General features: G+C 44.3%; 1 protein-coding gene across 1 annotated transcript in view; it reads right to left on the reverse strand.

The window, feature by feature from the left end:
• The window catches only part of lrmda (leucine rich melanocyte differentiation associated), a 201,039-nt gene that overhangs the window by 53,778 nt on the left and 124,474 nt on the right, over positions 1 to 22,787 (reverse strand). The window contains exons 3-5 of the mRNA XM_035172075.2: positions 13,418 to 13,544; positions 11,752 to 11,891; positions 8,630 to 8,756 (exon numbers count right to left, since the gene is read on the reverse strand). Coding sequence (XP_035027966.1) covers positions 8,630 to 8,756; positions 11,752 to 11,891; positions 13,418 to 13,544 — 394 coding nt within the window. The remainder of the gene's footprint in view (positions 1 to 8,629; positions 8,757 to 11,751; positions 11,892 to 13,417; positions 13,545 to 22,787) is intronic.

Below are 22,787 nucleotides of genomic sequence, written 5' to 3' on the forward strand. Positions count from 1 at the left end.
GGAGAATAACTATCGATTTCCCACAGAGTTCAAATTTTAAACTTACGTCCTAACCTGACTGTTAGAAGCACAAAATACATCTTAAAGATTTTAAAGAAAGACTGTTGTAAGTGTCTTTCTCCAATGTGGATCTCAGACTGTCCCTGCCATGGAATTTTGAATATCCATTGGTTATTCCTGTCATCGTAACGTGTACATGCGATGGATCTGTCTGTTTACATAACACAAAGATGAAATATTACAGTGCCACTTAAAAAAAGCACCCAAACCAACCCAGTGTTCAATACTGAGCTTGTGCGCACCAACACACGGATCTATGATAATATGACATTTCTGTATGTGTTTTAAAGATGTTGTGCGGACAGCCACGTCGACTGTGCGAGCGCGAGCTGCCACCACATGATCAGAGCAATCTGTCCAAACAAATGGGAGCTTCTCTCGTGCATTACTGCGTTAGATTAGACGACTCCCGGTCATTTGATTCCCCACCGTCGCGACAGCTCCGGTTTCTAATGGCCCGAGTGGGATTTCACAAAACGCAAAACAGGGAGAGGTCAACGTGTTTGAAGGTTACCCCTGTCGGGGGAATCAAAATAAATAACATTCAGGTGTGCTATTCTCTGTCAGGCGAGCGTCTTAATGATGCCAAGTTAACACATACTAAATAACAGTGTCTCCCTACGCACTGACAGCCTCAGAAATAATTGACCAGCGTGCTCCAAACTGAGACGCAGTAGACAGAGAATTCAATCCTGCAGCTGACAGATCCCATTGAGCATGTCACTAGATTTTGCATTATACACAAAGCAATGTCAGGTCAGGGATGCGGCCTCCTGCTAGTTATTTGCGATTGCATCTCTGAGGGCAAATTACCTGGTTCTCCATAATACGGTCTAGTTAACTAATTTCGTGACGGCGGCAACGTCTCGCAAAAAAACTCTCAGATTTACCGCCTGTCAAAAACATGACAGACTTTTTTCTCCCCACCGCCTTTTTTTCTCCTTTTCTCCAAATGCTTGGCAGCCTCTCAACTATAGAGCTCATATTCAATATCCTCTCTCGGTGTGTCGAGGACATCTCTAATTCCAGACAAAGACGTACTGCTGAAAATGAACACAGAAAAAAAGAAACATAACCTTATTATGTTTGAAGGCTACCAGCAGTGTGTCATTTCATCCACAAGTTCCCATGACTGCTGGGGGTTGTAAACCGATGTAACATAGTTCTGAAGCTTTTAGTGAGGAAACAGTGAAATCCATTATCCCGCCGACCTCTGCACATTGACAAGCGCACACACACAACATACAAAGTACAATCTACGGTGTCCTGTCATTTTGTTGTTATACACGTGTAAATCATTCACTTTCTGTCAGTGAGGAGGCTCCCGACAACAAAACCTCACCTCACCGACGGGGTCACGGAGAAACTCGATCCCACCGCAGACAAAGCATAGTTTTACCTGCGAGAGCACGGCCTGCCACTGATAGCAACAAAGATGACAAAAGCTCAGTGATGGTGTGAAGACTGCCTTGAAGCTATGCGGTGCAGGGGGGGACAATACAGGCACGTAGAATACCCCCCCCATGGAGTGTCTGTTTTAAAGTTCACAATGCAGCACCAAGGTCTGCCTTCCCTTTCTTTTCTCTCCGTCTCTGTTTTTTTGTACGTGCTCCCATTCAGCCAGACGGTGTGGCCTATCATCGTCGCGACAATGACAGTAGGTGGAAGCGCTAGCTTTCATTACACAAAGTATAAATAGTGTAATCTATCAGCCCTGCCAATCAGGATGATTGATTATGGGCTGTCAGGGAGGAGAGTGACACATTAGAAAAGTTTGGTTAACAATGCCTGTAGCTGGTGCGGGGCTGCTGCCACCCGGCCCAGTGATTAATGTGTTGTCAGCTTGTAATCCCACACCCACGCTTAATGAGGCAAGAATTTATCATCTCGGCAGAGTGGCAGATGTCAGGGGGAAAGGAATCCAAGTGGCTGGAAACAATATACTTTTTCGAGCTTGTGCTTGACATGTCTGACAAGCTCTAAAAACCACAAAGAAGGCCTGTGTAAGCACAAACTTCAGCGGAGTGACTTTCAGCTCCGTGGCCCCGTCCTCTGTTCCACGCTCTGAAAGTCGCTGCCGCTGAAAGAAGACTCCCTCTCCATTAACACGGGCCGGAGAACAGACACGACTGGTATAATGGAATAAAGCCCCAATGAGCCAGCGCACTGTGGGGGGGAGAAGTCCGGTGCCACCCTGTTTGTGCATATTTAAGGGGAAAAACATTTGCGCTCTCACACAAAGTAACTCAAACTTTCAATTTGGTCCCTATGGTGACTCACACACAGACCATATCCACCACATCCAGCTCGGATTAGAGGCTCTAGCACTCATTAACTTCTCTTAATAGCACGGCAACATCTGCATGTCATAAACAACAACAACTTTACTTGAATTATCTGATAAAAATCTGAACGTGAATTAAAGCGAAGCGGCCTCCAGTGGGTGCAACATGACAATCAACTTCAAAGTAAAGAATAAATGCGGGTGGTGAAATAGTGATTAATGTGCGCTGTCAACATCAACTAAAAGAGACAGGCTGAGGAATAACTGATCTCTTTGAGAGATTTAAAGTTTGGCACAATTCTGAGGGAACACCCAGTGGGGTAGGAGGTGGAAGAAAGAGATGGATTTCTCTCTTCTTTTTTTTTTCCAGAGCAACAGAAAACACTAAGCCAGCTGTGTCTCATTAGACTAGCAGCATCTTCCTGTCACCAAACAGACCAACAGGGAGGATTAGCTCTGATTGGACTGATAGGCCAACGCACAGGGATCCTGCACTATGTAATAGCTAAAAGCATCATTTGATAAGAAGTGTAATTGAAGGGATGCCTTAGTGGCTATAATTCTGCAGTGCTTGCGCAGGGATTGTGGGGTTGTGCAACACATTGGCATGTAATGAAAGAAGGCTCAGTTTTACAGGCCTGCGTGTGCAGAATTTACTTTACATATGTCCAAAGAATTATGTGTTCAATGATCCTAGAAGGAGGAAGTGTGTTATTTCCCTGTAGCGTTCAGTGTCTAAATGGAACTTTGAAAATAAAAAAAACTTGGCCCGTCCCAAAGGCACATAAAGGATCTAGTTGGAACGTTATGTGTAAAAAGCAGAAAAGGCTTTGTACCCTGCCAATCCCAGGCACTCAATATTATTACGCTCATGAAAACTTAACAAAGGCTTACATTTTAAAGATGAAAAGGAGGAAAGTTACGTGAACGATTGCACGATTTGTCAGAGTTTATGAAAACTTTATATCAAAATGGGAGAGGGAGACGTCTCATTATTGCCGGCCAGCCCTGGCCTGTTTTCTGACAGGCCTCAAACTCCACCGCTAAACACGAGAGACGGCGAGACAACAAATGCCTCGCCGCAGAGGCGCTCCATCTCTGTGCAGGATGCCAGCAGGAAGGGAGGAAAATCAGTTAGCGCAACGCGGCCACTTCAGCCTCAGTCTCATAAAAGCCCTTACGAAAACACGTTTGTTTTTTATGCTCCGCGTTTTAGCCCCCCCTCCAAAAAATAATAATAATACATCTATCATTTTGGCTTGTGAGAGTGACATGACACTCAGGTCACGCACCCCGTGTCTCCAGGCTTTGAAAGAGGCAATAAATCAATCTTGGCACTATTACTTACAATTAATTGTGCTTTAAAGTTTTACAATGTGTTTATGATATGCACAGCCCGGGTGATTTATGTGGACAGTGTGAGTCACTCCCACTTAATTGCTGTTGTTTTCCTGGCTTATAACCCCTGCGTGACCTCTCGGTTAAAGCTGCCAGAGCAATCAGAACTGGGCCTGTTGCGCTGGTGGGAGCACCGAACCGACTCCTCGCACTTCAGCAGTCGTTTACCGACAAACACACACACACACACACACACACGGGGGCCTGCATGACTCACACAGACACTGACAGACACACACACATACCTGAGAGAACACGTGGCTCTCCCCTGGAAATATCTGACACAAGCACAAAGTGTACTTCATCCATCACACAAACTAAACACGTTTGAACAATTCTAAACAGCTGTTTTAACATTTAGGATACGCTGTCATTAAGAGACGGAGAACAGCCGCGTCTCATGTGATGCAATTAACAGATAACAAGACATTATGTAAGAGGGGAAAGAACCTAATTTGAACGCGAGCACATCACAATCTGTCAGCGAGTTTATTTGTCTGAGCATAAAGCAGACAAGGCACTCGCTGCGGTTTCATTTTGCCCACAACTCCCACTCAATCCGCAGCGCCGTCCTCAAGTCAACCTACTGTATACGTATTGATTCAGGAATGTGCCATGAAAGAAAGGTGACAAATCAGGGCTGTGCATGTGTAACAGCCGACGCAAATGTAGAATCTAGCAGAGAGCGAGGACTGGTAATAAACTTGCTTCCACAGCAATCTGTCGGGTTGTATTTCCTTCCCCTGTTGAGAACCATATTCTTTGAGTTTTCTCCGAGGACACATTTGTTCAGTAAAATGATTCAGCTAACCCACTGAAGGCACATTCACAAAGCGCTATATTGCATGCTGTTTGTTATTTTTGAGAGCTTCGGGGAACTCATAACTCTCAAGCACACAGATGAACGTGGCAACATACTTTACAGGGTACATTCGAGACTTGAAAAGGAAGCCGAACAGCCAACTTATAGCAGAATTCCTCCTTATTTTCCAGAGTTGAGTTGCAGAGAAAAAAAAAGAGCCACAATCATGCATCACATAATGCACAATCATGGGTCTGAAAGCATGCAGTCCATCTTAGATTTGGGACCGCTCCCTTCGGTGTAAACTTAAAATGAACCGCTGTAAAATGGAGTAAAACAGGTTAGTGTCTCGGGAAGAAAAAACTGAACTGAAAAGATCCACTTGAGGACTTTCCTGGCTCTGTCACTGTCAATTCCCTTGAAGAACCGTTACCCTCTGTGTGTGAGAGACTCATGGGACCCGGGAGCTGGCTCGAGCCACCCTGCAATGCAGTCTGCTTTACATTATACGCAGGAGGAGACGAGGAAAAAAATTAAACGTGTGTTCATGCTACAAAATCGAGTCAAATACTTCATCCGGGCGAAATCTAAGTGACATCCGAGGAACATTTATACCCGCTGACGTAGCTACCAGGCTGCGCTTAGTGAGGGGGACCATGGACGTACTTCATTCACTGTGAAACACTCTTGAACATGTGGCAAGGAGTAAATGTTATTCTACTAGTTAAATTTGCTACGCACTCTATTTTGTATTTTTTTTAGCAGCGCTCAGGATCTGAAAACAGAAAGTACTGTCACAGTGTTTTGATAGACATGGCCAGTTTAACCCGAGGGCTCGACAGCATAATATCGGGTCCGTGGCGGAGTGGAAGGAGGTGGCGGAGCCGGGCCAAAACTTACCACATGTATTTTCCGAAAGCAGCCCCAGCGCAGTCCAAATGGCTCTACGTGGTTTAACGCCATTTCACTCCATGACCTCTAAGTCCTCAAAGAGAATTATCACATTATAGCATTCCAACACGCCCAATTTCCCAAAATACAGCTCAAGGCTTTTCCACTCCGACTCTGCTTAGTGTTGTGGCTTTTGGGGGAAAACACTTCAATCGTACCCTCTGTGGTGTTTTTTTGTTTACTTCAGGTATTTATACTTTTTTTTTTTTTCTCCTCCGCTGCTCTCGTCTTTGTTATTTAGCCTCCGTTTCTGTCCAACTACTTGTCCTTTCCACTCAGACAATTATGCCCCCAAACACACACACACACACAACAATCCACCCCTCACTGTTTGAGACAAACACCAAAACATGCAGCCAAGTCATAGACAGCAGAGTGTCACCCACTTTAGCCTTTTCAGACATGAACTCCGGAGAATGTCCGCACAATTAGGTCCAGACTTTCCGGAGTTTGCCTTTCACAAGAATTTTGCGGTCGGTCGCGTCCACAAATACAGAAAAATCCCAAGAGTGCTCAGGCAAAGGGTGGTGCAGCATTCAGACACAGGGTGTAATATCTAATCCTGAGATTTTTGTATTTATTAGTATTATTTTTTCAGTTTTACTCTGTCGCGTGTTAGAAACGTCATCAACATGCCAAGTTGGTTGCGGTGAATCCTCTTGAGGATCTCCGGCTGTTTTCTCACTTGGGCTCATTTGGACATTAACCGGATATTGGACTAGGGGGCTGGCAGGAGAAACTATGGGGATTGTCCGCAGCAACAGGCGGGAACAGTTGTGTTCTCTCATACAGCCCCTCGGGATAATTTCAGGAGATTATCCGGAGTTCTGTCTGAAAGCAGCTTTAGTGCCATGAACATTTTAGCATAAAGACAAGACAGTGACGATTAAAGAAATGAAAAAGGTGACAAAATGATCCTCATTGTATAAACTGACTTTTTTTTATGTGTGTATGTCCTTCTTCCTGAAAACAGCCGGCTGGTGACTGTCTGGTTGTGATTTAAGCAACACGGAAAACATTGGGAATGTACGAAAAGTTATGGTGCTCAGGACCATAACTGCTTTATCGGAACCATGTGGCGTCGCTCGGTGCCATGTCGTAACGGCATGATTGAAAGGGAGTTTAAACTGTGGTCACCATCCACTCCGATATGACTCAAGAGAGGTCTCCAAAGTTCAGCACATTAACTTTTCCAATACATTCACCCTGCAATGGAAACAATCTGATCGAGGAGCTTTCTCTTCAGATTTATGCTGTCATGAACGGGCATGTATCACCGTAACCCTGCCGCAGTCGCTGCCGCTACTATGGTTTGAATTTAATCTACTGTTAACAGTAGGAAGGAGATTTGTCATTTGAGGTCTTAGAGGAAAAAAGAAGTGCACGACGAGGAAAAAGTCCGTAAATGTTACATCCAGAGTTAAGTCGTTTCGTAAATAAATCTTCAAAACACGTCTGTGGCCTTGTATATTTCCACCTCCCGTCTAATTGAGACTCAAATGGTAGCACACGCGACAGTAAGACAGCTAATTACCATCCTTTGTAATGAAGCAAATGGCAGACACTGTACCATGAGCCACTGTTATGAGCAACACCCCGCTGTACCAGACATAACAGCAAACACAAATATCTAATTACGCCATAATCTCTGCTCGCTTTCCCGTTCTGTCGCAGACGTTTCCGCTAATTGGTGGCCCGCACTATTGGTCAGCTCACAATCATGTGTGATGTGGACAATTAGAGCCGGGAGGTACTCATGGCTCATCGGGCCTGTGATAGTTGACACATCACATCTCATCTAACTCAAAACAAGTGCTATGGAAATGCTGCTGTGCGCTGTGACATCGCAGGGCCCCGACACGGGATACCTCTGGGCGAAAGATCTCTCCATGCATTGTGCAGACGGACTCAAACTCCGCTAATGAAGGAGCCGAGGTGAGGACGGCACAAAATACTGTGAGCAATGGAAGACACATTTTCATCAAAGCTGTAACCTTTTACTTTGCATAATATACAACAGGTTCAAAGACACCAAAACACGTCGTGTCAGCACGAATCAGTGATTATCTCTCCTTTCATCTGCGGCAGGCAAACATTTCTTCTCCTCTGACAAGCTATGTAAATAAAATGCTATAAAGTGACTTTACCCTGCCAAGAAGCATTGTAGAGGTCCTCAGTTTCTTTTCATATAAAGCGGATGAGCAGTGTTTTCATTCCACTTTTCTCCGTCTACCAAACATGCCAGACTGGGGTTAAATTATTTCAATGTTTTCGCTTCCTCACTTGCCGCTCGCGTGAAGAATCCAGAACAAAGCTCAGCATGAAGTGACACCAAACGCTGATTGTCTCGAACAATAAATATTTTGTTTTCCTCGTGCACTTTTAAACCCGGACATGGACTCACATGCTTCTGATTTGTCACTGGATCCCTTTGCTCGTGCTGCTCTGGATCCGTTGTTACCTCCCAGGCTCACTGCCGGAGCCCCAGAGGCATTGAAATGACAAAGCCTAGCTAATCCAAAGTAAATATTTCATGACCTTACAATTACATGAAATCAAACCTAGGCCAAAGCTGTTCATTTATATTGCATTATCGAAGGAGTATTAGGGGGGGAAGAGATAAAGGGGGTGAAAAAGGGGTGAAGTGGGTATATCTATGAACCTCCCGAACTCTAATTAGTCTGTGTGGCCCAAAACAAGAGAGGCAGGAATAAGTGCACGGGCTCGGGATAATTAAGCGATTGTGAGCGGCGTGTACGTGAGCTGTCACTCCAATCGGCAGCCATGTCACACTTGGCAACACAACAGCGACCGGACAGCCGCCCGTCGTCTTTGATCTGGGCTCATGCATACGGAATCAGGTCAGGCCGTGGTCACACACACACACACACACACACACACACAAAAGCAATGGCAAAGAAAGGCTCTTTACAAAGGGCCACAGTGGTAGGACCTCTGCAAAGGGAGACTGACAGTCAAGCATGCACGGGAAGAAAGGGAGGATAAAGGATAAGAATAGACGAGGGAAGGAAGGGATGAATGTGACAAATCCACTCAGGACTTCAGAGCGACGACAACTTTAAACAGTGCACACACACACACAAAAAAAAACAAAAAAAACAGAGCTTACTTACAGCTTCTGACTTTGGTTTGACCACTTTCATGAATGCTCCTCTCGCCTGGGCCTCCATCACCTCTTTTTGGGTGACTTTCCTCGTGTCCAGGAACTTCAGCTGGGGCAACTTGTACAGAACAAAGTACCTGAAAGAGAACAACAGCTCAGCTTTGACTGTACCACACTGCTGCTTTATGAAAGGTCGCCTTGCAGGCCGTGTTTTTGCCGAGGAGACAAAGAGACAATCTAAGGAAACGTGTAAACGAATCAAACTGACACCAATTCCAATATGTAAATCAACAAAACTTGAAAAGAAGCCGTGTTTATGGAGAGTTAACGATCACGCGGGCTTAATGGTGATATTTCCTTGTATGTAATGATCTTCAAAGCTGATAAGAATAAGTGCGACATATAAATAGCACGAAAGGAGATACAACCTGCCTGCCAGAGCTGTCATTGTGACAGCATCACAGATATCTCTCTAAGCTTTCAGACACACACTGTCTTTCAATGGGAGGGAGAGAAACGTCAAAAGATAATGGTTGGAATACATAGATGACAACGGATCCTCTCACAGGCAGGCAGGGATAGAGGCACCGCTGAGCTGGGAGCCAAAGAGGACATGCACGCGGCACCTAAGTGGAGGGTGAGAAAGGACAGGGGATATGGGCACAGACGAGACCTGTGCGCCAAGAGCCGTGACAAATTGATGATGGCGACGTCGATGAAGGGGAGATGGCAAAGCCTGCCTCAAGTTTTCAACACCTGAGGATTATAAGGAGGGGATGTGGTCAGACTGACATGGAAGTGGAAAAATCTCGATGGAGAAAATTATCGAAGAAATCCATCCGATATGATTTGAAAGAAAACATTAAACAAGACGGAAACAGATTATTAAAACATTAAATATATCATTAAGACCTTAAATGACTTCTTCCAAGAACAGTATGATGGTAAAAGTGAAACGGTTCTAGCCACAACTAAGCTTCTTTTCCGATGAGAGCACGAGAGCTTGTATATAAGAGGCACCCATTCGCATCCTGTGCCCGCCTCCTTGTAAAAGGACTTTGTTCAGGGCATTTCAATGATGAAATGTGAAGATGCCCTTGGGAGACATGCAGAGAGGTTATTCTCCATAGGTAACCTACCATCACAGGGTCAGAGCAGATGACAAGGCTCTGTCAGCCAGTAGGGATATTAATGATTCAACCCAACCGCAGAGGGAGGATAAGGGAGCGCAGGAGGGTAGGGGGGGGTAGGAGGGGTAGTACAGATGATTGGGGACAAGAAAGATTCATGCACCTTTTTTTTTTTTCTTTAAACATGTGTTGACATCAATTATAATGTTTGCTCTCCTTGGAGTGGCTGCTGTGAAGTAACACTTTCAGATTTACTGGATTATTTTAAGTCAAACAAAAGAAATCGAAATCCAGGCAAAGTTTTGACTAGAGAAGTAAGAAAAGAGGTACATGTGAATTATTATAATAAATAACTCACTAACACTATTTTCTCCTTTGTTTAAGAAAGTCTTTGAGAATCTTAAAAGTTTTCCTTCCTGTTCCTAATATTTGTGCTTTGTGAATAACTTTTATCTTTACCAGAATCTCATTTTAACTGAGGAGGAATTCTGAGAAAACGTATTAGTTCCAAGAATTTTCTTAGAAATTCATCATGAGTAGCAACTTGTTTTAGTAGGAAGCTTGAGGCGCCTATTCCTTTCTAAGATTATAGGATAAAATGTGTTACCAATTATTGATTTTACTTAGAAATGAAAGAAAAGAAAACAAAAGAAGAAAACAAAAGCTTTAGACACCGAGGGTAATTATTATGCAGCTGCCTTTATGGCATTTAGGAAAAAGGTTGAGTGAACACAGAGTGCAGCTGATGGATGAGGGACCTCAGGCACAAGCACTTTGATCTGCCACACGAGGAGATTGGACAAACCGATAACTCTGCTCGAGATAAGAAGCTAAATTGTCACATAAAAAAATATGTTTATCTTTACACATCACAGAGGCAGAAAGAAAAGACGCAGGTTGAGTTATAAACATTGTCTCAGCGTATCTGGGTTTCTCAAACAAATACTTTTTAGAGGAGACAGTGTCCTATGAGCACACCGCTGCACAATCAGTAACAACTCTGAACATTTCCAACTCTCGTGTTGTTGTAGTACCACAAAAGGCCACAGAGCGTTAGCACAACCCGGCTAAGAACGGGACAGCGTTTAACCTCCCCGCAGACGACACAATACTGTGTGAATTAACACTGCGTTTCTATGTCATTGCACTAATTGGAGCACCAATGCAACGAACCAGGGTATTTCACTTGAGAGGCCGAGAGCTCCCGGGGCACTGGGCTGGGTATTTATTGCCCAAGGCCAGTGCTGTCACGACCTGCACACAGCCTAACCTTGTCAGACATAAAATCTGCATCACGCTCAAATTGATGTTTTACTATGTGACACATTATGAATATTACATTACAGGACTGTAGACACTGTCAGTCAAAACAGAACAGCTCCCCTCACCAGTAAGATAAGCATGCAAGAAGAGGGGAAGAAGGGGGGAGAGGGGGAAGAGAGGGAGGGAGCGTGGAGGGGGGACAAAGAGAGAATAAAGATTATTCAAGAAAGGCAAGGTTGGTAAATGATTAATAAGCAACACAGAGTCAGAAACAAGCACTTAGGGCTAAAACAGACAAAAGAGCGTATGCTTTTCGCCTTTTATCGCATTTCATGTAAAGGACCCTGACAAATGGTGGTCATATTGCATGGCTTAAGGCCTGGCTTGATGTTTAATGCATCATGTGCTCGGGCAGGGCAGAGTAGTAAACACTCATTTGTGGTGGTGACTAGTCACACATGAAATCCATTTTGCAAACTGGAGTGTAGAGGAGCCGGTTGACAAAGCTTTTAGAGTGATGTGGTTGAATCCACAGCCTGCTTGTGAAATACAGGGGTCTGGATGCAAAAAAAAGAAAAGAAGAACATTTCCAAATCCATTACTTACAAAAAGCTATCACTTCCAATAGTGTCAAAAGTGTCGGACTGAAATCGTAAACACACCCATAACATTACCCATCCAGTTCTATCTATTCCTTATTCATGTGTGACATCATCCCAGTTCATGTGTGGCCACTGACCTGTATCTCTGGTAGTCGTCCTCGTCCTTATCTGGGCTGACCAGCTGGTTGGGGCAGGCCTCATTTCCCAGCAGGCTTAGGTACTCCAGCGACGGGGTCACATCAGCCAAGTGTTCCAGCAGGGCCTCGATATCAGTCAGGTGTCAAAGGGCGGATGTCAAGGACCTAGCGCTGTTAATTACATTAGCATTTACTACCCGTGCGGCCCCTCCCGGGCCCGTCTGCACTAAAACACGTCACTGTCAAATTTACAGAGGTGCTCAAAGGGGCTAGTCACTGGCTTTGTGAGACTGGGCAGACAGAGGGGCAATTTAAGGTGCAGGCTTTGGCATATAGCAGTGACACAATTTGGCTGCCGCTGCTCCCTCGCTCTCTTTCTCTCGATCTCTTTCATTTCCTAGGTGGCCGGGTGCAGAACAGTGACAAAATGATGGATGCCCTGTGGTTCAAACAGTCCGTGCTTCCCAGAGCCGTGCCGTGGAAAAACTTTTGCGAAACGTGGAAAAAACAAACAGCCCCTAAGCAGGCACATTCATCACTAATACATTCACTTGGAAAATTGAGCCCCAAAGTGTCAAAATACAACAGCACTAATGCAGCGCTCGAGCTTTAAAATGGCACTGTGCCACGACAGGATGTACATAATTGGCCTATTAGCATGTGCCGACCACTTCACAACCGAACTCGGCGCACAGTCCCAGACGCACACTTCAAGCAGCCCCAGTTTTAATGTTGACTCTGGAAGTGTGTGTGCGTGTATGTGTGTGAGAGAGTGAGCATCATTATCCAGTAGGATCTGCATAACCAGAGGAAAACAGGACACATTGCTAAACCTGTTCTGAAGCTCGGAGTGGAAGTTCACACATTTCTGACTGATCATAAACAGCCTCGCTCTGTGCCTGCGTGTTGAAGTGAGGGGGAGCTGCTGTGCCCAGCTCTGGTTTTAACGTGTTTACACTGGGTGGCAATGGGTGTACACAGGGCTGCTATAATCAATGATGTGATCCTGTTCTAGATTGTTTAGTGACAAATCAAATAACCCATTCCATTTATTTTGCCGAGGTAGAGTGCTACAGTGAAGCACAATTCATCTGATGTAAATTGATCAGACAAAATTTCCCCCCTTTTTAATTTGAAACCACTGATATTATCAAATGGGCGACATCATTATTCTAGTTCATGTTTTATTCCCGGGATGTAATTTCAACCCAACACAATCTATTCTCTTTGAAAATAGAAAAAAACACATCTGCTGTGTTGACTCTGAAGTCTGACTCCACTAGAGGTCCCTGTGGTTCAGAAACTAGTCGTGTGTGTGTGTGGAGCTCAGTGACAGCCAACTTCTTCTGCTCTCTATTTGCTACACGCGCACGCGCACACACACACACACACACACACACACACACACACACACACACACACACACACACACACACACACACACACACACACACACACACACACACACACACACACACACACACACACACACAGAGAGCTCCCTGCAAAGCCAGCGCGTTGAAAACTGCTTCTAAAGAGACAAAAGCAGGCTGTATCAACACTGCAATGCGAGCGAAATAAACCTTATTCTAATACTGACGCCTGTAATCTATGTCTGCTTAATTCAAATGGAAAGAGGGCCTGAGTGATTTGTTTGAAAGGATATGTGGTTCTTATTGAGTGTCAGGGTGTGGAGGTTGGGTAACCTGGGCAACCGCAGGTCATTTCCAAGCAGATTGTTGTCGACGACCAGCTCTTCCAGCTCAGTGAACACTTTGAGGCCCGCCAGTGACCTGCAATGACAAGGCAACAGGAAAACTGTTATGGCTCTACATCTGGTCGGACGCTACAGTGCAGGAATAAATATTTCAGCCTCCCTCTTTCATACGCGGCGAGAGTAAGGGTCCGGGGGCCTGTCAGGGAAGTGAATGACAAGAATTAGTGGTGCTGAGCTCCCCTGGCATGGTGAGGCATCGTTCAGCGGCTGGCAGGATGAGGGATGGGGGTCACTTGTGAGTAGCCAGGATTCAAAACAAAAGGCTTCAGAAATGCGGCGGGCAGGATGAATTTGTCAATGTCTTGTGCCTTGAGGCGCCCAGTTTCGCCTGACCCTAACCCTCCATTCCCAAGACAAATCACTCTGTCACAGTTCACCTTCACTCCCCAGACACAAATTTAACTTGTCATCCATCATTTTCACAGAGGAACCGGAATACACTCGCAATCACACATAGAATGGAAAGGAAACTTTTTTTTTTTTGTGTGCAACTGTGCCGCAATAGGGGTTAGTGATTTTAACATTAAACGGCTTCTGTATTTTTTTTTAAATAAAGGAATTCAGCACTTCAGCACTTCCGCTGCGTTTTATGACACGCTGCTCAGAGAGGTGAAGGGTCATCTCAACTCCTTCCCTCTCCCACACATACACATTCACACGGGCATAAAAATGATGGAGGGCGGTGTGAGGAGTAATGTGAGGGCCCTGCAAAGTTCAAGTTGTAGAAGGTGCACAGAGGCGATGTGTGTGTGTGTGTGTGTGTGTGTGTGTGTGTGTGTGTGTTGTCTAATCCTTCACACTGTCAGCACGCCATGTTTGAGTGTCCTAGGTGACTTTATTGACATTTAAATCTTCCAGAATATGACAAACAGACACACACACACACACACACACACACACACACACACACACACACACACAGCTTTCTCACAGCTTACAAAATTAATTCTAACACAGTTTCTAATTACATAAATTTTATATTCCAAGCTGTATTTTTTGTTAATCATCTATTATAAATGTGTCTCTAGCTTTAAAAAAGCAGATAACCTTGACACTAACTATCATTAATTCCAGTGAACAGTGTCAAATTGACAGACTCCAGGTACAGTGAGGTCTGAACAGCTGCAGCATGAACTATTGCTCCTCGCTGGTTCTGCCTTGTGTCATAACACACACAAACTTAGAGCCATGTAAATATAATACCTGTATTATGACAATCTACAAATGGAGAGCAATGATGGAAAACAAACAATGGAGGAGACACTGCATATTGGCAAAAGAAATGCCAAAAAGATGATGAGCAGTTGGAAAATTATGTGATGTAGCAGAATACACATTATTCCTATCAGATCTTAACTTGTCCAGCTAATTGGTCACTGAGTAGTTATTCATCACTTTTATTGTCTGTTTTGTTTCTCTCTCTCTTCTTTACGCCCGATGAGCTCGAACTCCACCTTGACGTTCTCCCTGATCCAGAAACTCGCACAGACGCGCACTGGCAGCAACTTTGAACTACAAAGCGAAACGACAAATCAGCGATTCATTGTTGACGTGCGAGCGAGGCGGACCGAGCCGCCGCATTTCAAAAGAAACGTCAACATTTTGCCAACGCACACACGTATACTTGATACCCACATGCAGCAGCTAACAACAGCACCTAGCCGGTGTGCTTGCGAAGCCGCTGGCTGACAAGCTCTTATCAGGTCTGATTAATGCACTGGCAAGATGGATGAATAGAGAGATGTGCCAGTTTTATGAAATCCTACTCTGTTTGCTTGTCGTTTCCCCCCACGGTGCCTCACATTTATTAAAGCAAGGCCCATTATGCTACAATATACTTAACAGCACACACCCTGTTGTGAATTTACTGTTGTTTGCTTGGATTTGTTAAAACATAAACAAGAATGTCCTTTTATGGGCCTTGTCCAAATTAAAATGTAGAAAAATACACAAGTATAAGTGTATATAAGTACTGAATAGACTACTGGCTGGATTTTGGTAGAACATGCAATTATTCTGCAAGTATAATCTACGTTAATGCGTAGTTGGGAAGGAATGTGTTCCACAATGGATTAACATTATTTTATTTGTTGTTAACAGAGGTTTGCTAACTAACTATTGCCACCTGTGTGTGTGTGTTTGTTTGTGTGTGTGTGTGCGTGTGTGTGTGTGTGTGCATGATGGGCTGCAGTCCTGTGGGTGATGTTATTAGCTGCTCGGTTAAAGGGAGCCGCATGGCACAGGGGGGAGCCTTATTAATTGTTGTTTTCATGTCACCACTGCTGCGTGCACTGGCTGATTTAATCAGTTAAATTCACAGCCAGGGGAGAGCCACTGAGTCCCATCCAGCATTAACTACAGTGCAGGGATTGAACTTCTAATACTCTCCAGCTTTCTGTGCTCCCTCTGCAGATTTCCATAGCCGGTTTCATTACTTTTTATAAGCTTTCTTGTTTTAATGTGCGGCTTGGAAAACTAACAAAGTTTAAGCAGTGCAGTAAAAGTACTTCACTTAAAAAAAAGAACAGCTTTCGCTTTTAACAAAACTAATGAGCATAATTGACGATGGTCCCAATGCTCGATGATTTAGTAACACAGGCACAACACGTATATCATTAACGAAGACTAAACAAATGGGATCTGTTTTGTTTCTTAAAAAAAAAGGACGGAAAATAATTTACGCTCACATCACACTGAATCACGTCACTGTACACATTTAGGAAAATGTGATGTCTACAGTAACGCAAGATCAAATGGTATCTGCATAAAGCTTTAACTAACAAGAGCGCGGGAGACAGAGATGGAGAGAGGCGATAGCTTTAACGAGGTGAGGCGATGAATCCTCTCCTTGTTAAGATAATTATGATCAGCCTCATTGTCAGAGCTAATACTTCACATGGGGCTGTCTTTACACTTTGACTACCACTTAGCCCGTGTAAGCTCACCATCATACATCACGCGGCCCCGTGTGCATCAGCGTGTGTGAGCACATGCATGTGCAGAAACCCCTATTATCCACTAACATCCTGTCTGCTGAATACACAGAGTGCATGTACCAGTATATGGTTAAAGGGAGCAGAGGCTCGGCACAGGAAGCAGGGGGGAGGATGTGAGAAAGCAGACAAGGACACTGGAGAGGAGACACCGACCCAGAGAGCAGTCCTGCCAGATCAATACACTGATACGAGAGGGAAGAAAACTCTCGACCGTTATTGGCTGAAATGTCAGTCACTCCTGCCAATGGTGTGTGCGTGTGCCATGTCAGATATCCTCAGGCAGCAAATGGAAATGGCAGCCCTGGCTCTTTTACATGTGCTACATAGTCTCTGCTGCATTTGAAGCTACATTAATCATAGTTGGCAATTTTTAGAAAACAACAGGTCAAATTGGGAGTTTGTCTAAGTTGTACATTAGAGCGTCAATGTAAAACAAGCTCAAAGCCTTCTCTTTTTCTCTTAAAGAGCGATAGTGATCACAGAGGTAACATCCCTGCAGCTACCACTGAAGTGCTAGAAAAGTTTCTAAGACTAACGTATATAAAAACCCACACAAACACTTTGATAAGCTGGAGAGCCCCCGCAGCTGTAATCACAGTTAAAGGCCTGATGCCCTCTCAAAGGTCGCGGCGGTGCAGGGAGGCAATGCGCTGTTATTCTAAACTGGGGGCCTGAGCTGCAGAGCGACAGGCGCACTGACGTCCCGTTCAGAGGGCAACAGATAAATGTTTGATGAATTGACCAATACTGGGGCCGTGATGGCCTTCATATGTGCATAATGGACTATTCAGAGCACACTTCAGATTGCCTGCCAGGATACGGCCCTGTAATGAAGGGGAAAAGGATCTGGACCTGAGAAAGCCAGTGTGTGGACTGGCTTTAATAAACTTAATAAGAGAGGTTAGTGGAGGCGGGTCGGCGGCAGAGGGAGGAAGGATGCTGGGAGAGCCAGTCAGTTTGAAATAGTGAAGAAATATACTGATGGCTCTTTGAACAGCAAAATATCCTTCAGTCTTAATCCGTAATTCACTGAATTATAAATATTACCGAATGCCCCATATTCTTGTTGTCTTAAACAATCAACGTGAGTTAGTAGACGTTATTTTAACCGTTTCCAAAACAATTAAGCTTATTTTAAGAATGAAAGCTGAATAACATTATATTATAGAATATTCATAGTTATATATCATGTGATTATAATCACACAACAGCACCAACCTAAGAAATTGATCCAATTCTCATTTGTTTTTCTTGTTTTAGCAGAGAAGAAATATTAAATATGATGCTAAATGACTTAATAGAATTGAAATGGAATACAGTGGTGGTGAGAATGAAAAGTGCCGTACGATTTCCGATATTCAGTTTTACAACAATACTGAATCAAAAATAACCCATTAATACAAAAATGTGCCGCTATTTGAACGCAGCTGTATTTCATCACTCTTACCCTTTAACAAATACACAAATAAACATCCAAAAAATAGCAAATGACAGCATCAAAACACTATCAGGATTAGCTCGTGGTAAATAAGACGACATTATCTGTAAAGCAAATTAATGCCCTGCAACCCTCCGAGCCCCCACCATCATCCCTCCTACCACCTCCACACTGCAGCACTGATCAGGTCTGTTCCAGCACTCTCCCCTCCAGCTACAGTTTATGGCCTATACACGTCTGCGTACATGCATCTCTGATGGCGACGGTGAATTAGACTGTCATTATCTGTCTCTATCTCCCCCACAGCTCTCCCCCTTTCTCACCCCCCACCCCTCCCCATCTCCCCTCTCATGCAGACCGTCATTGCTCAGTGTGGCACTCCTCTCTCTGTATTGCCAGGCCTCAGGTGGCAGTCATTTAAAGATCACACGTTCAGGACACACACACTCCCTCCCTGAATGCATGTCAATTCACACATGGGAAGGGGATTACACATCTCCTCCCAGGCAGCTGCAAATTACTATTAATGGCAATGCAAATCATTAGAGTACGTTCGGTGCCGCCAGCAAATCTCTTCTTTATGTAGGTTCACTCTTAATCTGTTTTGTATGTTTGCGCTGTGCTCACTCCCGATAGCCTGTGTGTAATAGCATCGCCGGCTACAAAGCTGTCAATTGGAAGTGGCATGTCAGATTGAACTTTACACACAGTTACATCATTTTTTGCTAAAATAAAATAAACATCTCTAAAGAGAGCATAAACAAATTCACGCAAGAAAAAAAAAATCGGTGAAACATAATTAGCAAAGTTCTTTGTTGATGGAGAAGTTAAATATCACTGCTCATTACTTCACGCGTGCAGATTAAATTGTGGGAAGTGTCTACACCATGGTGCGTCTGTCGAACATTTAAAGCTAGGCCCCTGTGTGTTTGAATGATAATACCGCTGTGGATCCTGCGGCGTCTGATTTATAGACTACCCCTGTGGATATTCCTGCTGAGTGTGTGAGGTTAATATTCTCTCTCAATGTCATTAGCGCTGGCAGAGGGGCTGAGAGTACTGTGAATCAGACGGGGACTGATCCTGTCAATTTACACCCCCCCACACACCCACACTCACACACACAGAGCCAGGGCCAGATAAAATCAAAGCCACTGTACTGAGGTCAGCATCACCTGGCCTCATGCTTCCCCTTGAATCTCCGCCGCCCGTCTGATTAATGACCCTGGATCAACCCTGGCCAGGGGATAAGAACTTGACAGACATTCCTGTCAGGTCCGACCTCATAAGCCTTGCTTGACCCCGGTTTGGCCCGGGATGAAGTCTAAGCTCCAGCACTGACCCGACTGAGAGCTGGGAGAAAGAGTTGCCTCTTTCCCTTTTACAGTGAAGAGAGAAAATAGAGAGATCACGGCACAAAGGTGGATGTCTCCTTCGTAAAAGTTTCAGCGAGTGAGATTTGTTGCACGGCTCGACAGAGCGACAGCTGATTCCAGTGTACGACACTAAACTGTGCAATGTGAGATACATCTTCAAACAAGGGCGGGAGGAGAGCAGTGTACGCAGCTGAGGCTGAGCTCCTATACAATACTTCCCTCGTCATAGTGGCTGGAGCGCGCTCAGAGCACAGCCATGCGTCTTGTGAGTGTTTGTATTGAAAGATTAGTTGTCTATCCACATGACAAACACCCTCCTCCTTCAGTGAGCGCGAGCTGGAAATCAATTCACTGATGGCATCTCAGTCAGTGAGGACATCAATGCAGCACAAACAAGCACACACAAGCTCTCACGCATGCTACACACGGCTCACACATTTTTTAAGTGTATATAATACTGTAAAATTACAGTGACAGGGTCAGTCAGCCAAGGGATATCGCAATAAGTGTGCCTCATGTTGAACAATGAGTTTGTCATGAAGAAAAGGACACAAATAAATCATGTATGTACACAGAATGTGCGACTGGAAATGAACTCATGTGCTAATGCAACATTAGAACAACAAACATTAAATCCTACATGTGATCTGTGAGGAAGAATCCCTCAGTCCCTGTCTGACTGTACATGCTGTCATTACAGTGTTCAGGGTCAGTGCCTGTCAACATTTCCCTGAGAGGGGGAGCCATCCTGCATTACGTTTGAGTGAGTTCAACTGTCAACTGCCAGCCATTTGTATGCCTCAGCATCCACCTAATAGCAAATAATCACTACCCTGCGCTCTCTTCATGGCAAATGATCGATGTTGTCTTGAAGTCTGATGGATGACCCTGCCACAGTGATGTCCAGGCATGCATTAAAAACCACCTCTATGAAATGCCTGTCAGTCTGATGAAGCGACGCACACACACACAGACAAATCACACGGGTGTGCACACGCTGACAGTGAGGAATGAACACACACAGATAAAGGAGAAAATGAACCAAGTGGAGGGAAAGCTGTGATTCAAGCCAACAATTAGAAAAGAAAAAAAAACTAAACAAAAGTTAATTCCTTCATATTAGTGGAAAATTTCATAATGTGACAGGACCTGTGGTGTGATTGGTTGACAGCATTACAAGAGGTAGACTGCTCGAGTACCACCTGGGATGCTTCTTCTCCTTCTCTCACCCTCTCCCCCCCCTCCTCTTCCACCTCTCCAACACACAAACAGCTCCCCATTACCCCTCAGTGTTCAGATTAAAATGCACAGCACCACCGTCTTTGATCTCCCACTTGCTGACACAAATCCTTTCAAGCCTCAACATTTTCCTGCAAAGGTAATTAGTGCTAATTAAAAAGTTTCGAAAGCAGTCTACGGCTGCTGTTGACGCTGCTGCTGCTTGCTTGGGCGCACCCTCCGTCAGATTACCCATCTACCCCCTCCCCGGGTCGTACGGATGTGTGTTGTCAGCTGCGTTCCTGCCTCCTCCTCTGTAAAGGATCCCGCGAAACCAGACGACACCGGTGAGCCCAGAACGTTTGCAGAGGCAGGGTGAAAATCTGGGAGCCCAGTACGGGGTCTAACTGGTGGTTGTACCCCCCCGTGATAAACGTGTGCTCTGCAGGAGAACGTGTAATGGCACATGTAACAAATACAGATCCCACAAATAGAACAGGTGTAGTCTTTAATTGGGATATCCTGGCTTGGAGGGGGCGCTTGTAAACACGGAGTAATTAACTTGATAAGGGATTCAATTTGCTGGAAATATCATTGCGGAGAAACGCATCATTTAGAACGGCTGCGATTTGCATAACGATAGCAAACGCAAAGACTCCAAATTCTTGTGGCATGATGAATAAATACATTAGTGATTAAAGAACTTCCTGTTTAGTGTGACTCTAATAACGTGGGACAAAGATACAACTTGCGCAGTCTAACTAACAGCGCCGTGATTCATTCACCGGCCAACCTTACTGCTTTCATCAAGCCGTTATTATGATATAATTAGCCGCCTTTCTAGCATATTATTAAGTGGCTCGCTGAGTGTCAGGTACAGAGGCGTCTCAGAAATGACACACACACATACACACACACATACACAAAGCAATAATGCTCCACAATGTTTCAGAAAGATAATTACATAATCTCAGCATGGAGAGCAAGCAGAAAAGTGATAATTAGACAAGTTTTCCTGCCAATTAAAATATTAAACCTGGTAGGGTTTTTTTTCCCAGAGAGATATAGAGCTTGCTTCATTCCCATTCACGACATAATACGACTATATTGCTCACGTACAATCTTCATAGGGAAATCAATATAACTGCTGCGATATTATACCAACATTGACCTCTCATGTATGCTTTCAGTGCAGCTTACGACACCATTAGATGATGGAAGGCTTCCAGGGCCTTTGAAAGCCGGTAGGGTAATGAGTATGTTGAGTACAGTGAGCTTTTCCAAGATGACAATAAAAATGTTTTGGCTCTGACAAGCCTATTAATAGGCGTAATGACTGACATGTAGGTGTGCCAACAAGAAAAAGCAGAGAAACAAGTTATTGATTTGACCTTTGGGATAGTTCCTTCTTTCATTGTTGTTGTTTTTTGCCTTGTCGTACACGGCGGGGGGAGATAATACAACATGTCACCGCACAAGGCAGTTTTGAAACTGAATGCCATCATTTTAATTTAAATGTTACATTTGTGGTGACATCTCTGTCAATGCATAATTGGCACTGAATCCCAGTTTGGATGTACATATTTATCATTCAGCGTGAGACACTCAAAGACACCAACAGATATGCTACTTTGATGGGATGACAGTCAGATGTGGGGGGAAAAAAATAGAACTGCAAATCAACTGTCGCGCTGTCAGTTAAGCTTTTTGTCACAAACTTGCACATAAACATGCATGATTAGAAATAGCAAACGAGCTGTAGGCTGGAATCAATCCTTTTCTCCAGACATGTGTAAATAGGCTTATTTGATCTGAGCCGCAAGAGTAAAATTCAGAAGACAGACCGAGAAGAAAATCATAGTAAATGATGGACAAGTCTTGGGAGAACACCCTTTACATTATGATAAACCTCTAAAATGCTATTACTTATCATACCAACAAATAAAGAAAAAAGCTAAACACCTCACAAGAGTTATTTAGCATCTGTAGCATCCTACCTGCTACGTTTTCGTCAACTCTGCTATGGATATGCCTGGTGTCCACCGTATTCTGGTGGTTTACTGACGCTAAAATATAGAATTTTGGAAATGCTGCTGGCCCTGTTTTACTTTGAAAACTCCAAAGCTGCATGGAAGTCTGGACAGGCAGAAACAGAGATGTTCGGAAACGATGATGCAGACACAATGGCTCGCTATAACTGGGTCTTTTCGGTCACGATGTAGCCTTCCCTG

Source organism: Hippoglossus stenolepis, chromosome 12 (genome assembly GCF_022539355.2).
Source record: "Hippoglossus stenolepis isolate QCI-W04-F060 chromosome 12, HSTE1.2, whole genome shotgun sequence".
Classification (NCBI taxonomy): Eukaryota; Metazoa; Chordata; class Actinopteri; order Pleuronectiformes; family Pleuronectidae; genus Hippoglossus; species Hippoglossus stenolepis.